At 36.9% G+C, this 24733-nt stretch overlaps 1 protein-coding gene across 3 annotated transcripts in view; it reads right to left on the bottom strand.

The window, feature by feature from the left end:
• Positions 1 to 24733, bottom strand: part of LRIG3 (leucine rich repeats and immunoglobulin like domains 3) — a 43416-nt gene that overhangs the window by 14292 nt on the left and 4391 nt on the right. For 2 of the 3 annotated variants that reach the window (XM_084525722.1, XM_084525723.1), the window contains exons 2-10: positions 21375 to 21446; positions 21074 to 21148; positions 6389 to 6523; positions 5608 to 5751; positions 3108 to 3251; positions 2655 to 2798; positions 2090 to 2233; positions 792 to 872; positions 45 to 116 (exon numbers count right to left, since the gene is read on the bottom strand). In XM_084525722.1, coding sequence (XP_084381848.1) covers positions 45 to 116; positions 792 to 872; positions 2090 to 2233; positions 2655 to 2798; positions 3108 to 3251; positions 5608 to 5751; positions 6389 to 6523; positions 21074 to 21148; positions 21375 to 21446 — 1011 coding nt within the window. Of the gene's footprint in view, positions 1 to 44; positions 117 to 791; positions 873 to 2089; positions 2234 to 2654; positions 2799 to 3107; positions 3252 to 5607; positions 5752 to 6388; positions 6524 to 21073; positions 21149 to 21374; positions 21447 to 23613; positions 23666 to 24733 lie in introns of those variants that run through there. The other variant, XM_084525724.1, reaches the window with a different exon arrangement.

Raw genomic sequence — 24733 nt, 5'->3', positions numbered from 1 at the left:
CGTTTTTTCCAATGTTGGTTTAAATGTGAATATCTACTACTTACAGGTGTTCAAGTGCATCCAAGCCAGAAAATGCTTTCTTTGTAATGGATCTGATCCTGTTTCCTTGCAGTATCCTGAAAAATATTAAGAATATAATGCAAAAAAGATGGGAGCATTTTTGGAGCTAAACAATTGCATTTGTGACATTTGTTTCTAAACTTGGACTAATTAGCACCATTCAATCTTCCCCAGTGCAGGCAAATGTCTCACCTTTAAAATATACCCATTTGTTGTACTCAACATCTCAATTTTACAATGATTTTAAAAGATGTTAAAAGTATAGAATTCAGTGATGTAGGTTACTTAAAAGTATACACATAAGCATCTTTTTTTTATTTGTAGACGTGCATTTGCAAATTATATCTTTTTTGCACAGAAACCTTTTCTATTGGATACTGCATTACTTTATTAAAGACTATTCCTGTCACTATGCCTCTGTAGTATTTGATAATACACTTACACTTCCTATATTATAGGAAACCCTCATTCTTTCTAAAACGTTTCTATAAATAGTACAGCATTTAAAATTTGAATGTATATTTCAGATTAATTTGACTTGAACTCTGAAAGTTCTGTTTATAGAAAGGAAAATGTTATAGCAAACAAAACGGTAAGGGAGAAAAATCATCTCAGCTATGGAAAATATAACATCATGTTGGACTGGCCCCTTGGAACAGGCATAATATAAGGTTGTTTTTTTTTTTGTTTTTTTTTTAAGGAATCAGACAAAATATTGTAGCAGTACTCACAGCTTTGTAAGTTTATCCAGACCAGAGAAGGCACCATTCATATCTTCAATAGTCCATGATATTTCATTGTTTTTCAGATCCCTATTTAAAGGAAAAGGGTATAGGGAGAGAAATCAATGAGAACTATCAGTTATGCCTTTTTCCACTGAGAATTAGAAAGATCACAAAACCAAAGCTTTGAGAACTGTCAGAAAACATACCCACATTCCCCCATTCCCCTGCAAGGTTTTTCAGATATGGGACTATCACTGAAGGAACATCAGATCAACTGCAGCCCCTTTCAATGAAAGCACATTTGCGCCTTTTTAAGTTCTTAACATTAACACACAGAGAACACACGGATTTATTAATAAATCAATCATTTTTATATCCTGTAATGTCTACAGTAGTAGTTAAATTATCTGTGAAGCACAAAGATTAGAGAGATTTGTGAAAAGATGGTGTCTCAACAAAGAATCAACAGGGTAGGGCTAGAGGAGAACAAGTCTTGGATAAGTCTACTACCTAATTCCTACCATGTCAATGTAGGCAACTGACAAATCTCTGACTACATCTTTTTATGACCCGTATCTCTCCACGTACTTAAAAAAAACAAAACAAAACAAAAAAAAAACAACAACAACAAAAACATAGCACACACCAAGCGTATGAGGAATGAATATACCTCTGAATGTTAACAACTATTTCAAAGCCTAGAGGGAAAAGTAACTATTTCATTGATCTAGGTAACAGATGAATTGGTGATACAGAATTGGAAGAATCTAATGAAGCAGAATATTTTTAGATTAATTTACTTCTTTATTCTCCCTTTAAAAATGCTATTTCAAAAAAATATATATATCAAATGCTTACAACAACTGCTCTATCAGTATAAGCATCAACATAAGAAGCGTTGAGTTGTGCCACCCTAGCTCTACCACGATGGAAAACACTGATCCAGTTAAGACACAACTGTGACCCAGGATCCCAAAAGCTGTGGGTAGCAGTGCTGCCTGCTGCCTTTGAATTTGCCTTTACTCTAATAATGCCACAGGAAGTTTGTCTTATAACTACCAGCATCCATTGCGCACAACCTTAAAGAAAGAAGTCTTCCCTTTCACAACTACTCTGAAAAGAATAACTTACTGAAAAAAAATGTATGCTTATCTAGGAAAATTAATAAAAAGTTTGTGCATTATTTTAATTAAAAACACACAAAACAAAACCTTTCTGTGCACTGGGGTTTTTGTTTATTTGTTTGTTTCCTTTTCATTTTTTGTTTGTTTGTTTTACATCAAAAATCAAGTCTGTCAACTTACAAAGTCTGTAGACTGGAAAGTCCCCGGAAGGCACAATCAGCAATGTAGTTTACTTTGTTGTTTCCAATATATAGTCCAACCAGCACGCTTAAGCCAACAAAGCTTGAATCATCTAACCTTGCTAAATGATTGAATGTCAAATCTCTGCAAGTTCAAGGAAAAAAGGACTTTAATGTTTATGTTGCAGCATTTATTACTCAGTTCAACCCAGGTGATTCTTTCAGGCAGGGAAAATGTTCTTTCCCTTACAACTATCACAAAATCCACTACACTATTTTTGACCATACAGCTTATGTAGCATTTATGATTATTCACAAATTACTGCAGGATGAATTTCTTTTATTTGAAAATGACTGTGTTACAGCTTTCATACAACTGCCACAGTGAAATGAAGCAGTCATGGTTGGCTTCAACTTCTTCCAACAAAATGTAACTGTCTTACACACAAAAAAGTTGCTGTCACCTTGGAAACTTTGTTATGAAAAATTCACAGATCAGTGGTAAGAAGCTCATGCTTTGGCATGTACCCAGGTTTCAAAACTGGAATAGAATAAAAGCTACTCACAGCTCACTGAGTTTTTGGCAAAATTCCCAGGCATCAGGACTGATCCTGCTGATGGCATTTTGGCTGAGATGGAGCTGCTGCAGCATCAGCAAGCCATAAAGCCAGCCTTTGGTTACCTCTGTTAAGTTGTTATGGTCCAGCTGCCTGTACACACACAAACAGACAAAAGTCCTAAGATTCAGAAACTCAGTGCTGTGCGTGCTTTGCCATGGGTCCACATCTGACTTCACAACACCAGCTAGATAGCTGCAGTCACTGTTTACATTTAGAGTTGTATGCATGCATTCAGAGTATGTTATTTTACACGCGTAGTGCTTAATACTAACTGCTTTTCAAACCACACCAGAACAGTTTATTTCAAAAACATCTTTAAATCTTAGCAAGCAATTCTGTTCTTTATGTTCTATTCCGCTTAATATGCTATCAGCAGAATCTATGAAAGTTGATACTTACAAGACTTCCATGTTGGTTAATCCCCAGAAAGCACCATCCATGAGCCTAGTAACACCATTTCTCTGTAATTTTAATGACTTCAAAGCTGGAAGTCCTTGGAAAGTGAGTCCATCTATTTTTTTGATTTTGTTGCGATTCAGCTCCCTGCATCAATAAATTTTACAGTTATAGCAGAGCAAGTTTACCTGCATACCAACAACCTTTCCTACGTCCCTGGAAACAAACCTTATTTAAATACATGTCTTGCACATAAAACAACAAAAACGAGATGCAATACAAATTGAACATGTTACTGTAATATGTTATGTTTAACTATTTGAATACTGTTCTACCTTTCCGATACTGAGGACAAGTACTTGATAGGTCCTTGATGTTCAGCTATAAAGAATACTTGTACATGTAGAATGTTATGATTAATCCTGTTCTAAAAAGTGAAAGTAAATTCCTGGTGTCTATCCAGAAGTAGAGTTGTAAATTTGGGCTTGTAATTGCAATCAATAATCCAACCTAGCCAGTATTAAATACGCTGCTCATTTTTTCTCTCTTAATCTGGAGTCAAGCATTCTTCCCTCAGTCTCCACAACTAGTTACGGATAGTTTCTTCCCTCTTTCTCAGTGGTTTTGGCACTCACCCTCCCACCACTATACACACACCACTTTTAAGTCAGAGACTGTAAATGTACCCAAGTTAGTTATAAGTCATAACTAGCTGGAGAACTAGCTGCAGTGACGGTAGCACTCTGTATTTTCCATTTCCCTGCTCTTCACAGCATTTTCTTGGTTTTGGTCCGTTTCAACCATAACACCTGCATCAACCCCAAGCAGATTTCTGAGCTACGTGAAAAAGGAAATCTACCCCCATGCAATCACAGAGAATATTAACTACTTTTATAATGGTGAATTTTAAACTAGCTACTCTTTGCTAAACTAACAGTTTTCTTGTGATCCTTTTTTTCTTAGCAGCAATTGATATATGAAGAGACAGGACTGTACAATACTAAGAAAAGGCCCTCATATAGCAGTGAGTGATCATTTGCCTCTTCAAGATAGTCTTTGGTCTATCAACCTGCATCCCATCAAACCAAGAAGAATCCTCTTCTTCCCTCCAGGACATAAAGACCTCAATAATTCTCTCTATATACTTATCATTATACAGTTACTATACAGTTATTTTATTATACAACTACATTATTACACAGCTATTTTGCAGAGTCTCGGTCTTGGAATAATTCAACTTTCCTCTCATGTGTATACAAGCTCTATCTGATAATAACAAATACCCGACATAAAACCCTACTCCTCAGTGTCTGACCATCCACAAGCTGTAAAGAACATTCAGTAAGTACAACCTTCAATTCTTCCCACTCCTCCTCTGAATACCTCTTTCAGGTGATAATACACTTTTTCTGCTTTCATTGCAAATTAGCTACCTGACATAATTGGATCTGCCTACTGACTGAATTGTGAATGGGTAGAACTTTTGTAAATAAGAATATTACCAACTTACAAAATTTCTGTTGAATCTGAAGATCAAAAAGTCTACTGAGATCATTAACAAATCATGAGCTTTTTATGACTATTTTCACACACTTCTGCAGAGGCTGAAGTCAAACAAAGGTTTAACTTTAAAAAAAAAAAAAAAAAAAAAAGTTTAACTTTAAAAAAAAAGTTTGACTGTGTCTTTCCTGGGTGCAAATGCAGTTCCCAGTTCCCAAAATTCCCAGTGCTGCCAAGCACCCTAACACTTCACTGTTCTTGTGACCTTTTACTTTCAAACTTATTATAAATTATAAACTAACAGGGTTTTTAATTTTCAACTCTTGACTAACTTATATGGAAAATAATTATTCACGATTTAACAAAGCACAGTTCTAGCCCATCCTCTTGTCAACTTACTACACTCAAGTTTTCCAAAAAGTGGAAGAAGATGTTTCCCCAGCCTCTTTCATATTCAATAGCCTTATCTGTTATTTATTAAGCAAAATATTTATAGACTGCACTATATCAGTGAAATCGATGGAGATCTATTTGCTTGAGCATATTGCTTATTGTCCTACCTTCTGAAAGCAAATTAATTCCCTCCATTTAACCATAATGGTTGGACTTGATGATCTTAAAGGTCTTTTCCAACCTAAATGATCCTACAATTCTAAATGTTTCTATAAAAATAAAGACAGACTGATGTAGTGAATGAAGTAAGTATATTTCACTATTTTCCAATGTTTTCTTACAAAAATACTATCACCCTTTCTCCATTTTGTCTTGCCCTTTTTTTTTTCTTTTGAAAAGCAAAAACAATTTTAACACAAAGACTATTCACATCTCACCAATATATAAAACTAGTTTTGTTCAGTACAAAGCTGTGGTTAGCAAGGGTTGTAGTAATATGTTTTCTGTGTCTGTCTCACTCTGCATCTGGTTAAATTAAAGGCTAAAGTTCAAGCACTGCCAGTGCTTTGGAAAATCTGAAAACAATTAGCCAATTGTAAGTTGCACTTACAGGTGCTGCAGATGGGAGAGTTTAAACATCTTTTGAGGGATTGCTGAAATTTTGTTCCTGTTCAGTTTCAATACTTGAAGTGTGGTAGACAAATTGTCAAAGGTACCAGGCTCCATGGAGGTTATTCGGTTACTGTTAATGTACCTGTTGAAACAATGTCTAGAAAGTTAAATTTACAGGTATTTAATAATTTTTTAATACCTAATAGTGAAACACAAAGCTCTTACACTGCCTATTCCACGATAAACTCAATTTCATTAATCAGAGCTCTTGACAACTTAATCCACAGTCAAATAGTATTTCACCACCAGTATTTTCGCTCCACTCTACAAGAGTGTATTATCGGCAGATGATAGCATGTTGCCAAAATATATTATGTTGCAACCCCATTACTTTATTCTCAGCATAGCTTTGGCTTTGCTGCATTACTATAAAAAGAATTAACAGAAATTCAAAAAGTCCATAAGACCCCATGTAACTCAAGACTTGACCAACCCCCACAACTTAAGTTCACTTTGCTACATAATTATCTCTCTCCAGACACATCTATTTGTTTCATCTTCAGATAATGACCTTCATCATGGACTAAAACACTTCATTGCACCAACTGACGTATTCAAATTTGCAACTGATAATAAGATCGGCGCTTGAAAGTAGGAATATTTAGTGGGTATCTAATTAAAAAAAAAAAATTAGTGCCTCAAAACACAGCCAAAAATTTCCCTCAAGATTTTTTGAAAGTAATCTGAAAAGAAAAAATGCAATACTAGGTTTTACTTACAGATACTTGAGCTGTAAAGAAGGAAATGAAGATATCTTTAGCTCTGATATGTTGTTGTTGCTCAAATCCAAAGTTTCTAGACTCTGAAATGGCTTCAGATGTTCAGACAAAATGTTGGCAATCTTGTTACTGGTCCTGAAATTTAAGGACAGTAGTTGAAAGTCTCTTGTCATTTTCAGAGTAAAACTTGTTAACTATGCACCACTTACAAAAGTTAGTATTTCATTTCCCTGGTTGTTCTCTAAGCAGACCATTCATTTCTAGTCATCCCAAATCCCAGACCAGAATGCTATAAATAAACGTGTTCATCAACAGTTCTTAAAAAATATTCCCAGGACACTGGATGTAAAAAAGTACTTTCATCTAATTACTGCATTTCACAACTTTTAAAGCAAGACACGAAGCTTTATGATCATTTATTTCTGAACTATGCAGAAATACCTGGTATTTGCACTGAACAATATATCACAATATTATAATGAAATCAGGTATTATTTTTTTAACCAAACTAACATCATAGTAGCCATATATTCTCCTTCTTTGTTCTGAAAATTCCTACAGCATGAAAATCAGTCTGAATTTCCATTAAAATAGAGCTAGATGAGATGAATGACAGTGTGCCCTCCCCCCCCCCCCCCCCCCGAAAGACATTCTATAATTTTGCAAATAGATCTAGTATTTCATCCTGCAAATTTTTCTAGTGTCTTAGCAAAGAATAAAACTTTTGCTTCTCAGAGCTCTTCACAGAGGGTCTGGACTTCACGTCTGGTCAGGCTTCAGCAAAGCATCACACCCAATTCCACAACATAAACTGCAACTACTTAAAGACATGGGTATTCTGGTCTACTATAAGGAACACGCCTACTTTTACTTCCAATAAAATGTACTTTTTCCAGCAATCCTATTTTGTGTTCATATACAGCAACTACCAGGCTTTTCATTCCAGTTGCATAATGTGCAGAATTGTATGCATACATCAGCAACGTGAACAGGGTTACTCGTTTGGGGTTAATGGTACATAGAGGAAAAGTGATCATGATTAATTAAGCGAATGTAACCCAAAATGATCCTTGCTACCTTGTAAGTTCAAGTCAGTTCTTGCTGCAGTACACTCTGTACCTAGTATAATGAATGACCAAAATTTAGGCACTCTCCCCAGCTTCGAGAGATTGCAGGCAAATGTGATTTCAGGTTAAATTATCAACAAAAACATTGATTCTGGAAAGTGTTTGCCTTTATTGGAAATAATTGCTCTGGATTAAATAGTAAACTACTCATTTAGGATAAGCATGGACAATCCTCACATATGCAAGGGAGGGATTACTACTTAAAACAAAAAAATCCTGACTCAAAAATTAAACCATAAGTTAGATTAATGGGCCTTCTGACCACATGTGGGAATGGGTAAGTGATCTTGCAGCCCCTCCAATGCCGCCCTTGTATCGTGTTTCATTCCTCAGGCTGTCTGGTAGAGCTACCTTTTTTTTCTTTTAGCTTTTTTTTTTTTTCAACTCTTAACTGAAAGTATTTATAATAAATGGAAACAAATTACTTTAATAAAAAACAACAACAAACACCACCACCATGTGTCAGTTCCACTGGCCAAATGAGACTGTGAGCTAGATAACAGGTCATAGAGAGTTGCCTTTATGCATTAGTTTGTTTATAAGGTAATTACTAACAAGGTATTAAAACTGCCAATTACTTGAGTGACGAATAAAATTTTCCTTGCAGTAAAAGTGTGCTCCAGCAGAAGCCAGCAATTTCCTGAACTGCACGCCTCCTAAATTGCAGTGTGAAAGTGTTCAGTTATAGACATGGCTTACACAGTGCTGTCTTTGTGTCAGCATTGCTTCATAAAACAGAAATTCCTTACAGCTGGCAGGATAATAGCCCCTGTATTACAAAGTTTAGTTGGACCTAATGGAACTGAATAAAACTCTTATACAGCCTTCAGATTAGCACTTAAACTAACTGGCAAATTACCTGACACAGGCCAGGTTACAACAAAAACAAACAAAACAAAACAAAAAATACAGCTTATTTGTTTCAGGGAATGTTCTTTCTCAGTGATGACAAAGTCGTATCACGAGGAAAAAGTAACTTTTGTTCACTGAAACAGAGCTACACATCAAAGTTCTCATCCATTTCACAGTGAAAATCCAATGAGCCCCCACTGTACCCCCCTGCCTAGTAGAAGGTACTGAAATGCAAAATATTAAGTGCTTCCCTTCTTATTGCCCCAGACTGTTTTCTCTTGAAAAAAAAATTCAAACACCCTAATTCACACTTAGGAGATTACCCAGCACTGAACATATCCCAAGCAGTTCTACCTTAAGGTCCAACTTTAGTTAAAATGAGAATTTAATTCTAATTCAATTTTTCTTCACGACATCATTTAAGTAAATCAAATAAAATTTCTATCAGCTTCCTCATCAGTGCCAAATACACATCAAAATTAGTCAAGAAGGACATGTTTGAAAATGCAAGCATGCTTAATTGTCACAACACAACCAAACAGCATCCTCCTGTCTTGTCACAATGACGTACATTTGCTCACCCTACAAAAAAATTCCAGTGAAATTTGCAGTTGCTGTGCTCAGACAAAGGGAGCTGCACATACTACACGGGTTTCATTTTTCACATCCTCAAGGGAAGATGAGAGCAGACGGAGATCCCCCTCCAACAAGCGAACCAATGCACCAAGTTCTCACGGAAGCATGCCTGTGGGAGTCAGATCAGTTTCTTCATATGCACAGGAAACACAGCATGCTGCAGCTTCCTTACAACTTTTCCTGATTCAGGTGAAGAGACAGGAGCACTGAGAAATATAGGCAAAACCACCAACATACCTGCATGAATTTGGATATATGTCTCTTGCCATTTGAGTGTCTACACTCCAACTTACAGGAGAAAAAAAGTAAGTGCATGCAGACTGATCTAATTATTCTCACACAAGTCCATGTGAATAGCATCTTAAGACAGAATATCAGTTTTTCATTAGGGATATGAGAAACCCTAGCTTTTCCTCTCTGCATTCATGACTTTAGCCATACCACTAGTCCAAAACATTTATAACAGCCCTATCAATCATGATCTCAAGATTCATTTCATATAAACAACAGCTACAACACATTTGACATATTGACTTGTACTTTCCTTGCCTCTAGGGAAATATAAAGCGGGACAGCAACTGCTGTATCCATTTTGTTAAGGATCTAGTTAACACTACTTCAACACATTTCTTACATACTGAAAAAAACATTTTTTAAGATCTGAGATAGTATAACTAAGAATCTTTTGATTGTCAAAGTGCAATGTGTTCAATTTCAGAGAAGTAACTATGTAAACCTACAAATTAGACTGCTCATTGCTCTCATTCTGTAACATGGAAGCTGCAACTCTGATAGATTAAGACCTGAAGCCCTATCTTTTCTTTCTAAAAAAAACCTCAGCACAAATACATATATATATTCCTGCACTCCTTTCTCAACCATACCTTTCTTCAAGATAGATCTTGATCTGCTGTGTTTTGAGAACCTCTTCATCTTTTTGTCCTACACCATGATCCTGACAAGGAGCATGTGTATGAGTCTGGAGGTGGAGCAAACTGGTAAAACTGCAATTGTCTAGAAAGACAATTTTGGAGAGCTTTGTCTGTGCAGACTGTTTTCCAAAGTTGTTAGGTATAAAACAACTCTGTTTTAACACCTTTGTAATTCTGGACTCAGAGTAACTCCTGTCCCCCAACTAACCCCTGGCTGAAAGGATATATTAAATTTGTCTTAGGAACATGCAAATGCAATCATGCTGGAGTCTCTTGTTAAAGACTATGAGTATCTATAAGGAGAAAAAAAAATGTTCTGCTAGGGCCAGATATGTCTTTCTGAGCATTGCTGAAGCCAAGATGCTGGGGTTCATAGATGTTTAGTTTGATGATCTTGTGTTTACACAGCTTCCAGATTAGAGCTGGCTTGGAGGCAGCCATGTCAGCACAGGCAAAGCGGACATGACTGTCCACATCCGAGCACGTACAGGGTGGTCTCCATTACACTGCAGCACAAAGCCTCCTTTTTCATATTTCTTTAAATCTTTGTGGTTGCTCCAACCTGTCTTCCTTCTGTTCACCCACTGGTGTCATACAACTGCTGTCATACAACTATTGCTTCTTGAACTCCACCCTCCCCCCAAACTCCTCCAGACTTTTGGAGCTCTCACAAGAAACAATGATGTGAAGACAACGAGAAGAAAACTTAACCAAAAGATAAGAAATAATCTTCTATTACTTCATCTTGTAAAGATGAAAGATCAAGATTGTAATAAATTTCCTTAGAAAGTGTTGGAAGACTCATGTTTTGTGGCTTTTAGAATGAGGTTAGAAAACTTTAAGGAATGCATACCACAAAAAAAGTCTCTATAATAACTCCCCTAAAAGAGAGAAAAAAGATTACATTTTTCCACTGATTTCTACACAGTTGACTGCTAAAATTAGACAGAACTTAATGAACAATTGCATATCTTAAAATATTGTAGTTGCAATTTCAAGCTTAACACTCCCCTTACAAAAATTCCCAGATGTGAATGAATGGGACTACAAACTTCTCATCACCAGACATCCAATTAATTGTATTGAATTAAGACCCTCCAGTTTTTAAAATCTTTGCAACAGTTAGATATGGTGAAAAAAAAGGTTTCACATGAAATATTTCTGAGATGATAGTGCCAGAAATAGAGCCAGGAGCTGGCTCACTTCCAGTCCTACTTGTAAGTCTACAAGTCTGCTGCCCGGTTGACACACAGGCTCCACATGTTCCTTGAAGCAAGCAGGTCTTTCTTCTGAAGGCCTCGTTCTTTCCACATTCCTTGTCTGTTATTGTTCTTTCAGGCCAGATGTCAGCAAGTCTCTGGTTTTATTTTTTGTGCTTTTTGATATATAGTCGTAGCTTTATAGTATAAAACCAAAACTCAGAAGACTACAGCCTATCAATTCCTTGTCCAAACCTTGGGAATTATGAAACCACACATAAACTGAGAAAAGGTGTAGAGAAAGATGCAGAATAAAACTACTCCAGGATTCAGAGATCATTTCATCATCAAAAAGAAAACAGAGTCAAATACAAACTTCGAAACACTTGATACTTTACAACAATTCTCTCCTGATTCCAGTCATAATATCAGTACATAATGTAAGTTTCCTTCCAAACTCTTCTCTTGATACCCTGGCCTCTTCCCATTCCACTTCTTGGCCTTTCCAAAATAACCATGTTACCTAGCATGTGATAGCTAAATGAATGCATAAGCTCATCACTTTATTTTAATGAAGGTAAACAAAAGCAATGAAAACACAGCTATTTCAGCAGGAGCTGACAATAGAAATAACCCATTGCAGACTCGCTGCACTCCATGATTGTTAATTAATGCTAAAATCTTACAGAACTCTAAGTATGACCTAGATTAAACCCAGTGTAACACCCTCCAATGTTATAAACCACATTCTTGATCTGATTTATGGACTCATTAAGTAAAAACATCTATCCTTTACTTTCAGAGACTATTCTCCCTTTCCTAGAGTGCACTGAAGACTAGGCACTTCAGACTGGCCGCCCTTCTAGGTCCACTCCAAATCTCAGCTGTTGAGGGATCTTCTCCTTGTCCACTTCTATTTCACTCAAGGCACTGAGTCACCACATACCACTCTTCCTTGCAGTAACCGTCTACCACATCTCTATGCTATAAACCCAGTACTTAACACTTGGCATCTCAGTTCATTCCAACTTTTAATGGTAAAATTTCCTGCCGTTCTTCTATTTTGTCCCATGAGAATCGTGCTCTCTGTTTTTCTGATCCATTATTCTTTTTAATTCATCTTTTTCTTTAACAGTGTTTCTCAGAAAATCATGCCAGTTTTTCCACTGCAAATAGCTCATAGAATTTGCATTCTTTTCCATTCTCATTGCAAAAGCATTTGTCTAGGCTCTCACTACTTCATATTTCTGCTACAACAAACTCTGAGTTTCTAGATACTTCTTCCCTTTCCCATCATTCAATCTAATTGCTGTCATAAAAATCTAGTTTCCATGTCTGCAGGTCTGACTAAGGCAGGTTCCTTTTCAAATTCTTTCATTTACCTCCTCTTAGTCTCCACACCAAATGTCAAAGACTGCAAAAACTAATTCCAGTAAGTGTCTTTGCTCTAGCTTTTTGCTCACAACTTCAGCCCAAGTCACACATGGTTTACCACCACTCTCATTTTTGGGACTTCCTCCAAGTTGCCTTATGCCTGAAGCCCAGTCTGGCATTCCTCTATCCCTTTTTTCAATCCTTCTTCAAAACAAACTCTTCCAGGCAGCATCCAAATCTTAATACTTCCCATAATAAAGTGGTAACTGAAGAGATGACAAGGCTGTAAAATATTTGACCAAAATTTTCTTAATATTGGGAGCCAGACTTCAGTTCAGTATGCTAGATTTATAAACACACAATACCACTTTCTCTGGCAAGCATAGAAGGGAAAGGCATCCACTCCTACTGAATGCAAGCTTTCATTTTCAAGACTTGCATCTAACCTTCTTTCTTGTGACTGCAGCTTTCTAAATATGAACTGAGATAGCGTTCTTCTGAATTCCACATACAGTGCTTTTCTCAGCCTACTGCAAGATGGCAGTCTGATTTGTCATTCCTATTCTTATTCCAAATAATCCTGCAAACAAGGGCTATGAAAAAATATGTCTTTACTGAAGGCACTTTACAAAAGCTTTCCTCACTGAGATACTGCCAAACAATGAAAATTATCACTCTTATTTCCACATCGGCAGTTTAGCAGATGTATAAACTATTTTACATGTTTGCTTCAACTAATTCAATTCTACTTCTCAAGATGACTGTATGAAGCATGATCTGGAATGTCAATATTTAGATATACATTTCCCTATTTTAAACAGAAAAGGGCAAACAATATTACCCAGGGAAGTGGTGGAGTCACCGTCACTGAGGATGTTTAAGGAAAGGTTGGACATGGTGCTCAGGGACGTGGATTAGTGGGTGACATTGCTAGTAGGATGATGGTTGGACCAAATGATCTTGAAGGTCTTTTCTAATCTTTACGATTCTATGATTAAAATAAGACTACTACTAAATAGAACAAAGGATTAATCACCACTTTTTTCCAGTAAGTACATTTGTGCATAAAATTAGATAGGTATTTTTGCTGCATGTCAATTAATCAAACTAGGATGAGATAGCACACATATTAAGAATGAAAAACAGTGATTAGTACATGTTCATGTACTGCTCCTCCAAAAAAAAAAGTGGGTGCAACACCCTCTTCTCATGGTAAAAAGAATGGAAGAAAACACGAAGATGCCAAAAATACAGACGAATTTACAGATCTTTCATCATAGTTCGCCATCTTATTTAGCAAAGATCTGAGAAGCCACTTCCAACTTAAAAGAGTTAGTTTAGTTACATGTAAGAGTGGAAAAAAAAAAAAAAACCACCTTTTTTCAGACTACATATCTGAGTTAAGTGGTATGGAACACTCCCGTTTTTATTACTTATAAGAACCTGACATTGCAATACCATAAACTACACAGAGTAAAGATTTGTAACACAATGGAGTTAGCTCTGCCTCCACTGCCTGAAAGCATAAGGCTTTACCAATCTCAGGGAACAACTGTGTTTTAAGTGGAGCAAAGCGCGCTGTCCACAGAGGAAATTTTACTGATGACTGAAATCATGATTAATGAGCAACTAAGCAAGATAAAGGGAAGAAGCTAATATAGTAAGACACAGAGATAAAGCTAGGTTATTCAGATAATATAGCTTTAAAACTTCACAGCTTGCTTATGCAACCTAGTATATTAAACTTGCAGATCTTCTCCAGTAAGTTCACCACGGCCTCTGCACAGATTAGGTGAGCAACAAGCAGAACCAGCCTTTCAGAGCAAATACCAGTCTGCACCTGAAAAAACTTTTTAGGCATTCCCTGTTACTTTTTGTTTGTTTTGCCTTTTTTTAAAAAAAAAAAAAAAAAAAATTTTTTTTTTTTCCTCCAAACCTTTGTTCTTGACTTAGATAACTTTGCTGCTTTATTTTCCCTGTAAAGATGAGGACCTGGCACTTTTTCAATATAGCAAGTGACTTTTAACTTTGCTTTTCAGAAGTACTCCTTGAACAGCAAAGGCCTGAAATTAAAAATTGAATAATTAGTCATTTTAGAGTGGCTCACCAGAAAACTACATTTAAGTTAGAACAACTGCTTACTATGAAAAATTGTGATGCCCTACAGTTAACTGACTATTTACTTCCTAGTTCTTTTCGCCCATTTTATCTCCTGGACATTTTTTTTTTCATTTACTTTTTAAGCATCCAGGATGCGACCTCATGTGTCTTCAAAGCATTTAAACTCAGCATATATCAACAAAAAGATGTTACAAACTGAATGCTGTCGAAAGTCTACTAAAAACCAACCCATGGATTCAATCTAGCAGCTAACAGACAAGTGTACACGTTTCAAGAAACCTCACATTTCAAGATACTGTCGATGTTCTTTATCATCTTAGATAAACTGAACAGCTATGTGGTTCCTTGTTTCAACTGCCCTAAAGGCTTCCTGTGCAGATGGGTTTGAAGAACCCTCCCGGGTAGGAAAAAAAATAAAAATCTACAGTGTTGCATATTCTATATGCCTCTTACTAAGTAAGAATGTAAAACTTGAAAAATACTGTTGAATCATTGCTCCTTTGTTCTGCGTCATGAACTTCATATTTTCCACTCTGGCTTACTAAAACTGACTATGTGTGTTCTAGATTAACATGATCATTTTTTAAAACATCAGCTACAGGAACACTTCTATCTAGATCACCTGTTCCACATATATTAGTGCTTTTAAATCAAAAAAAATCTATTCATCAAGATGGAAAATCTCTTAATTATTTAAAGCACTTCATTTAATGCTAGCCTAATGTTAGAATTTCCCTATATACATGTTGTCATTTAACCTGGCTGGCAGCTAAGCACCGCACAGCCATGGACAACACAATAGAGACTTTGGCATGTATGTCTTTTCAAGTCCCTGTTGCTGAGATGATTATTGTACAGCATAACCTGGGTGTAGGTAATAAGAAACTTGTTTTTTTTTTTTTTTTTAATATTAATTATAGTTCTTATATTTTGATAAGAACAATAAAATTTATTTGGGGAGGCAGAATACTCTAATACATGAAGTTGTTCCATCTCTCCGAAGTCACTGACTGCTGCCTTCCATTTTCTAAATCACTCAAAATACAGTACACTGACGATGCTGGACGATGTTCACAATTTATTTATTTATTTATTTAAGTTCTACATATGAAAGAGCATGAGTTTACAATTTTCAAAAGATATTAACTGAAGTAGACTCTGCAGACAAATGATAGTTGGTAGTTAAATGCCATACAGGATTTTCATATAAGGATGGTGCACTTATATTACTCAGTTTCAATTCATTTCTTCAGCTTTAGTTGCACCGCTTTGCCCTTAGGTTAAAGCGCAACCCGAAGCATCTTTAAATGCCCTTCATCACTGACTGTTGGGAGGTTCCCAATTACTGTGAATGTAACCCAATTTAATTCTAAGTAATCTTTTATTAAACCAAATCATTTCTTGAGCTCTTAACACACCATGAAAACATATACTAGACCCACAGGCCTTTTTCGTATCACATACATTATGCTTATGCATGCATACACAAAAATGACAACACTGAACAAAGCCTCAGTCTTGTATGATCATACTTTGATTCTGGTATATAGTAACAGCATTACCTATTTCAAATTAATCAAAGTTAAAGCATAAAAAAGTCACACTCAAACAACATTTGTTTGTTTTACTTATGTGGGTTAAGTATCTCTTCCCAAAAGTGGAACCAAGACTTCTTAGTACTTTGAGAAGGCATCAAGTCTACTGCAGTAAGCTCAGATCCTGTGTGCTAGCATGTTTGTTTGTTTGTTTTTCCCTCTAGGAAATCATTAAAGAGCTTATCTATACTACAGAGACACTATGGAAAAGTTCTGGTAAGTCTTTTGAATATTACTAGCTTACAACCAAAGCAATTGTGCTGAAACATACTTGATTTTAGTATATACTACCTTTATACCAGTACATATAATGGACATCTGAAGTGTAAAAAAAAAATTTAAAAAATCACTTCCACTCTTCAGAGTACAAATATAAGGAATCTGGATTCACACTAGGTTCAAAACTTTACAGCAATGAAAGACCTAATAGGCAAGGTTTTCTTCCCATGTATCAATATCATGGATTCTAGCAGGTTTTCATGATCAACAGGACAGAATTAGTATATCTAATAAGGAATACCATTAGAATGGGAAACATTGAGAATTTTGCTTGTTTTCCTAGAACTAGAAAATCTGTGTCTGGTAGAGAAATGGGCACTGAAGAGATCCACTTCTCCAGAAATAATGGAGAATAACTCATTCATTCTCCCCTAGTAAAGAATTTTCTAACCTGACTCCCTGCCTGCGGCAGGGGGGTTGGAACTAGATGATCTTTAAGGTCCCTTCTAACCCAAGACATTCTATGATTCAAAGCAATTTCTACATCGATTTAACCAATTTCAAAAGCACTTCAGGAATACAAGTTAGGAAACATCTAACTTATTTCAGGTTCTATAGGTAAATATGGCTACATTAATACAGCTACATTACTGTGGATGGCATCCATACTCTCTATATTTGTGGTAATCAGTTAGCAAATCTAGTATTCCCTCCAAAACCTGATGTTGACCAGCACTTGGAGTGACCTGGCTGCCTGCTACAGCTACTGTTCTGACTGGTGAGCTGGAAGTCCCTGGAATCGAATGCCTCAACTTCTCTCTTTCTGCCTTCTCTCCCAGAAGATAGTGAAAGACTGTGTGTCTAGGCAGAAAGAAAGCCTGACATTTCAGTTTCAAATAATTGACTTAAATGGTCAATCATGCTGAAGGATATTATCAAACTTTACAAGTAACAATCACTGTAAAACAGGCAATGCCCAAGTACATTTGCCAGACATTTCAAAAGGAACCTAATTTCAGACACCTAAAAAGTAGTTTGAAGTAGGTACCTGGATGGGCTTTAGTGGGCAAGTCATCTGAACTCAGAAAAGACTTCAGGAAGAACAGTTTTCTCCATTCATTCTGAAGAGGATCTACAGTTCCCAACTCATCCTTACTGTGTTGAACTCTCAGGAATTTAGGATAGGGAAGATAAGTCCTACTCTTTGCTCTGTCCAGCAGGTATTTCATCTATTAATGTCAGGGAAACCATGACAGCTTCACAGCCAAAGGCCTTCAGAACAGATTTAGCTCAAAGTACCACCCATTTAGTTCATAGGAGTTTCCAGATTCCCAGAAGGCTCAGCAGCTCTCCTATGTAGTCTGATATGATACATATTCATCACATTTTATCTATGCAATGAGCATGTTAGATGCATCTCCAGCCATATAATGAGCCTACCTGCATTTGCTTGTATATTCCTTCACACAGACATATAGTCTTTCCAGGGAAGTGGTGGGGGTGTGCGGGCCCAATACCTTTCTCTCCCATGGTATTCAACTCTGTTGGCATCCATACAAAACAAGAAGTTGGCATCGATGTTTAATATTACCAACAGACTTTGACCATGAGACTGGGAACATCTATTGCTCCAGGTATGTTTACCCTGCATAATTCAGCAGTATGAAAATATCTAAGCTAGATAAATATCAATTAGATAGCTAGAAGTGAGGTAGCTCCAGAAATAGAAACTACACTAACATGATAATCCACCCATGCTTGTTTATACTGCTAAAAGAATTCAGACATTCAGTACTGTACCCAGATACCTGCAGTATCATTCACTGTAGGCATACTATCAGTGCAATTCCTTTTGCAAGGCAAAAAAAATCTCGCAGAACAGGTAAAATTAAGTCTCCACTGCTGAGTTGACAAGTACTTGGAATAATTTTATCCACTTCACAGAAGAAAGTTTCTTGACCAGTAAAGATTTTGGCCAGAAAGGAGGGCACCATTTTCACAGCATTTCTTGAGGAGACCTTGGAAGAAAAAGCTTGCTTTTCACTGACAGTAATGAATGGACTTATACGTATCTTATAAGAAACATAATCAAATCAAGTTTCAGAAGACTAACCACCTCTTTTCCACTACTATGTGAAGCAGGAACAAAGACTCAACAAAGAAACAGTGGTTTGTTTTGGAAAGGTTCCATAAGCTCCTTTGATTTTTAAAGTTGAAAACTGCAGAAAGTCATCGGAAGTGTATTTCAAGCAGTTATTCTTTGAAGAGCATAAAAATTATATTCTAATTGTTCCATATGCGTTTCCTTCGCTTGACATAAGTATCATATTAACTCAGTTTGATACAACCCCTCCAATAACTGAATACATTTTTTTACCTCTTAAAAAAACCTATCATTAGATAGAAATATCTGCAGATTTACGAAACTGGTTTATTACAGATTTTTTTTTTTGCCAGACAACTGCTGCATATTTATTCTTATTTACTTATATCCTTTTTTTGTAAAATTTCTGTATAAAGATGTGAAGCCTTATAATTTTTAACCTGTAAGAAGTTTGAAAAATAAACCTTTGCTAAAGGAACAAAATGCTTTGTTTTTGGAACAATGTAATACCACTCTAATTATCCATGCCATACGCAAATTATGTAGAAAGAATAAGCAATTGTTTTTAACTATTACATACTGACAATTGTTAGCCAATGTAAAACTTTAATGTGGTTGAAATAGTTCTTTAAGTACTTTATCTCAATGAATCTTTACAGTGGTCATACAATTAGTATTAAATCTGAGTTTGGGCATACCTATATTCAGTAATCTCCCAAAACCATACAGAAGTAATTGAAATTTGAATAAGAACAAGCTATCACCCAACCAGACCAACTTTAACCGCACTGGTTGTATGAAAACAACTTTTAGAACCTTCTCCCCCCCCCCCCCCCCCCCCTTGAATGTGTCACAGTACAGAAAACAGATCTAGTAAAGTTTTTTTTTTCCATGTTTTACCACCTGTGCAAAAGAACCAAGCTAGTAACCTATGGATATGGAACAACCAATCCAGCAGCGACTGATTTTCATTCTCTCAAAGGAAAACAAGAATCTTTGCACAGCTGCAGAAGGATGATTTTAGGTTCATCTAAACTAGTTAAGTTTCCATGAAAAGGACTAGAGGTGATGTTAAGACAAATTCTCAAGTTTGTATTCATCACAAATAAGGCAAGACGGTATAAAACTTTATTAATATTTCCAACCTTGTGGTATAAAGAACCTTAACAAGGTAAAAAAAAATGAACAGGAATACATTCTTTAGATCAATTAAATGTTTAAACTACAGAATGCTATGCCAGTGTAAAAATAATGTCAACACTAATGCAAAATTGAAATAGATGATACGCTTAAATTCAATAGTTATTTGTCAGACACCATCTGCTTTTTCTTTCACTCTTTTCTGATTCTGATCTGTAAGAAACCACATCAGTATCAAATGTCACTTAGTTCTTATTCAAACAGAGCAGTCCAGACACAGCGGCTGCACCAGCTGACTTAGCTGACCTGGGCCTAGAGTAAAAACAAACCCCTATAAATCACCAGATGTAAGCAATTGAATAGTGATCAATTTAATTAGCTGAACAGCTTTCTGAAGTTTACTGTATTGTTTTAACCCTTCAGGCTTCTTCAAAAAAGGTAACTTGCAATTTGTATTCATGAGTGGGATTTAGCCAGAGGGCTACATATTACCAGGCTTAAACACTTTAGATTCCCATTGATAAAACTCAAACCCCACACAAGAAAACATGTTAGCTTTTTTTCTCCACCTAACAGTAGGATACAAACATTTTTTTTTTTTTTAAAAAAAGCATTATCCTCAACATTTTGGAGAAATTAGAACACAAGAAAAAAAAAATAACTTATTTCAGGTGAAATGCTCAGGAATAAGATTTCTTCTAAAAATCAGGAAATTTGGTTTGGGGTCCTATACACCTTTTACAATTTTATGCCTGTATTATAGATACCACATCAGGCAACCTATTATTTTTTTCAAACAAAGCAATGAATGTGTACATAATTGTGTCACAACCATATGTATTAACCGCAACTGGAAAAATTTTATGCCACACATTAGAATGGTCACAGAAGGACATTTTAAAGATATTGACACAACATCTTCTAACCTAGGTATTTGTCCTAAAGCTGCGTGTCAAGGGGATTTCCCCACACTGCCCACTGAAATTAATAGATTTCTGCCATGATTTAACGCAACTGGGATTTCAGCCAAGATGTGTAAAACAAGAGTTACACTCTATTATTAAAGTCTGCATTGTATGAGTTTACGTAACATTTACTAATGTTTGTTCAGTGCCTAGCACAACAGGGCTGAGGCTTCTGGGCACTACCACAACATAAATTTATTCTAATGCAGTCTTTGTATCTGAAGGAAGCATAAAAACTACAAGGATTAAGCTCAATTATACACATTTTAAACAACCTGCTAAATAATATGACATAATCAACTTCCTAACCACAAGCCGCTCTATTTCCAATTATTTTACTTTAATCTCTGCAATGCACGTATTTCCACTAACCCTAGAGAGTTAGTTCCACTACATAGGGACAAGAGCGAGATCTACTTACAAAGACAGAAGAGTTATATTTGCAGATACTGGCCCCAGATTTGGAATCATCTCCAGTTCATTGTTGTTCAACTTCCTATTAATATTAAAAAAAGTGAGTTAGCTTTAACGTAAATCAGAAGTATATACATTGGATTTATTAAATTGCTGGTGTCAACGCAAAGTTTGAAATTAATTCCAGTTTCACTTAATGTAAAATATCAGAGCATAATTGTCAACCTATTATCCCAAGTTACTGATATCCCAGTGATACAATTAACATATACAAACCATTTTTTTTAAACTAAGACAAATTGACTTACACTTCCCGAAGACTATGGAGGTGATCCAAGGAACTGGTCTTGATTGAAGATAATTTGTTGTGACTTAAGTCCCTATGAGGTTACAAAAATAAACAACCTGTCAGTTTTGCCATAAAATATTGCATATAGCAAGACAATAACAATCAAAAATATGTTATCATTCATTTCCAAGTACATAAAAAGTTATTTGTTTTATATTAGTAGAACTAGAATAGAAACACATTTAAATTTACAAGGTATATAAGTGCTAACAGTTTCATCACTGCTGACAGTGTCAAAGAATTTCCTGAACCTTTTAAAAGAACTGCTCATTTTGTGTTTTGTGTGCACCTGCATGTTTATGTACTGAAGAAGCATGAAAAAACACCTCAAAATGTTGACTTATACACATCAAAAAAAAACTCTCTTCCAGGCAAAGTATCTGGCTAAAGCAACCTGTTGGCTACAAGGAAAATTCGTAAAGACTCATTGCCATTTCAGCCTTGAGTCAATTATTACACTTGCACCATCTACTCTTCTCACTTGCTTCTGCAAAGCAACTCACAAATCTTCAGTACCTTAAACAAGAAAATATATACAGGAAGGCCTAACTTCATCTTGAATTTTAAGGTGTCTGTGCACTATTCACATTATCATTGCCTTACTTGCCCTTGAAGCTCTCGGCTTGTGCCACTCCCCACTGAAGATCCCAAAATACAAATTGATGCAGTTTATGAGAGCCCATGTTAGAACCTTTGCCAACAACAGTTTGCTGTGAAACAGGCTAGGGTACTAAGAGTGCAACACACCTTCTTGACCATTGTCAGGGCATTACCTTCCCTACAGACACTGTGTATCTTCACCATATGGCCTCTTGACCATTTGAAAGCCATCAAGAAGCACAGTCCTAAGAAACATTTGCTGTGGTCTCGGAAGTACTGGGAACATCACAGAAAAAAAAAAAATGGCTATACAGTAGAAGACAGAGAAGTTAACTACAGAAATTCAAACTTGCAAGTCTATAGAGATCCGCGCAAGCAGTACAGATTTACATCTGGCCACGTTACCACAGCTAGCCCTGCTTGAAGACCTTCCTCTTTTTAGTCATCCATTCCCACAACCTGCAAGTTCCTGCTCCCATACTACAACCTGTCATTACCTTATCTGCACTGACAGCGCTGTCTGCAAAGTGCTTGCTGTACATCCTAACACTCAATTTTTAACACAAGCCAGGAAACAAAAGTTCCACTATTCTGAAGGAGTTCTTAACCTCACTTCGGTGAGACCCCCAAAGAATTGCATCTGCACACTTTTTCCCTGTGCTAATTGAGCACTGAAATCTGGAGCACTCAGCAACGCGCCTGGTTGTGATAAAAGCTGAAAGTGGCTTGGAAACGAGGGTGCCGAGCATCACTAGAAGGGTCTGGGAGCCAATGCCTAGGCCAACACCAAGACAGGGCCTCATCAGGCCATGCAGAAGTGAAGCACATTTCCATTTGATTCTTGGGGAAACTCCCATAGTCCCACACTTTTTCTGGAGAACACAATTCAGTACATGGTCGCCTATGCTGAGAGTGCCAAGCGCAAGTCTGTGACTGTCACAAACATGCCTATTCTTCATCTACAGTCTTGGAAGTGATGATACCTGATAACCAGCATAACCATGCCGCACATGGATCAGAACTGGTTTAAACCAAGCCAGCTTTGCAGTCTGTGTGTTACTCTGCTATACGACTAAGCCCTGAGCAACTGTGGATCTACAGAACTAGTTTCTCATCACCCACCACCACAGGTCCTTGGACACAGATGTAATACTGAGACCCAGCCAGGTACTTAGGCTTCTTAAACAGCGCAGGGAAACAGCAAAATCGTGCTTTAGCCTCCCCCGTTTGGTGCTTTACACAGTACTTTTCCAGTATTGCCAGGACTAGGTATCTGCTTTACAGGACTCTAGCAGCATCTTCCCTACTATGCCCAGGATGCAGGCAGCCAGCCACCTGCCCCAGTCCTCACCTACGGCACCAGCACAGCCTTGGCAGGAGGCTCAGCGACTGCCCACTGAGACCCCCACATGAGGGAGGACTCGGGTCACCCACTTCCCAAGTTAGCAAAGGATAGGCAATGCCACCCATCCCTCCCCCTTTTTAAACCAGTCTAAGTTAAATAATAATAATAATAAAACTCAACAACCACCAGCATTACAAACCATCCCAGCCACATGCACACATTACCAAGGGTACCCCAGCACTCAGCCACTCACTGCAGCAATGGATCAGGCCCAGGGAGCCAGGGCGCAGCCGCCCCAGCCTGGCTCTGTCGGGCACAGGGAGGAGATGAACGTCACCTTTCCCCAGCTGGGGCACTTCAAGAATGCACACAGGGCAGAGCTGCAGGTGTGTAAGGCGTTTTTCAGCACAAAAAAAGCTGGGCAGGTGCCAGGGGGAGCCACCTAGAGAAGAGGCACACCCTTCACCACATTCAGGTGGCCACAGAAGGATGCCTTCTGAGATGCAGCTCTGGACTCCCACACCTAAAATACACCTGTGTCTTCTTCCAGGTGTCTAAAACCCTCAAGATTTTCCTCTTTAAAAAAAATGGAAAACCAATACAGTGTTAACGTTTTCAAAAAAAGCCACAAATGTTAGTTTCATCACTATGATTTTGAGTTCTCCTGTAAATGAGGTTAACCACACTTGAGTTAGAGGACTGCATCTTTCACTGCTTAAAAGTCTAGTGCAAACATTTGTCTGGCCATAGACTTGAGAAAAATCCGTTTGTTTAACATTTGAAGACATCAGCTGTACAGGTTTGATATTCTCCTACTGCCTCCTGAAATGTAAATACTGAAAAAATACGCTGTTACAAAAGATCTAGGTTGTAACAGCAATGGGAATCTAACTTGTTCCTTTAAAGCAGACAGAGTAGAGACGATTTTTACCCTTCAACTTCACTCGGTATTTGGCTTTAGCCTGTAGGGATTATAAGAACTATGCAAATAAACAGCCAAAATTTAGTGAAGCCATGGCTGTTAGTGCCTAATTTGTTACTGCTCTTCATACTTCAGACAAGACTTCAGAATCAGTAATTATTTCAACAAAGAGCTTTCAACGTTAGTGCTAAAAACCTGCATTTCTTCATTTCATCCAAAAACCCTGCAAAAGGTTTATTTAAAACATGTTTGCCTAAAGGACCCACCAGACAGTAACAGACGTGAGTAGATTTGTTCTGCTGGAGTTATAACATGTTTAAAAAAAAAAAGAAAAAAAAATCTGGCAGAGTCCTTAAACTATAAAAATCCTGCAATTACAACCACTGCTGTGCATGATCACCACACTGGAGCCAGACACTTTCACTCACAGCTCAAGCTCACATCCATCTGG

Source organism: Aythya ferina, assembly GCF_964211825.1.
Source record: "Aythya ferina genome assembly, chromosome: 1".
Taxonomy (NCBI): Eukaryota; Metazoa; Chordata; class Aves; order Anseriformes; family Anatidae; genus Aythya; species Aythya ferina.
This window is presented reverse-complemented; position numbering and strand designations above follow the sequence as displayed.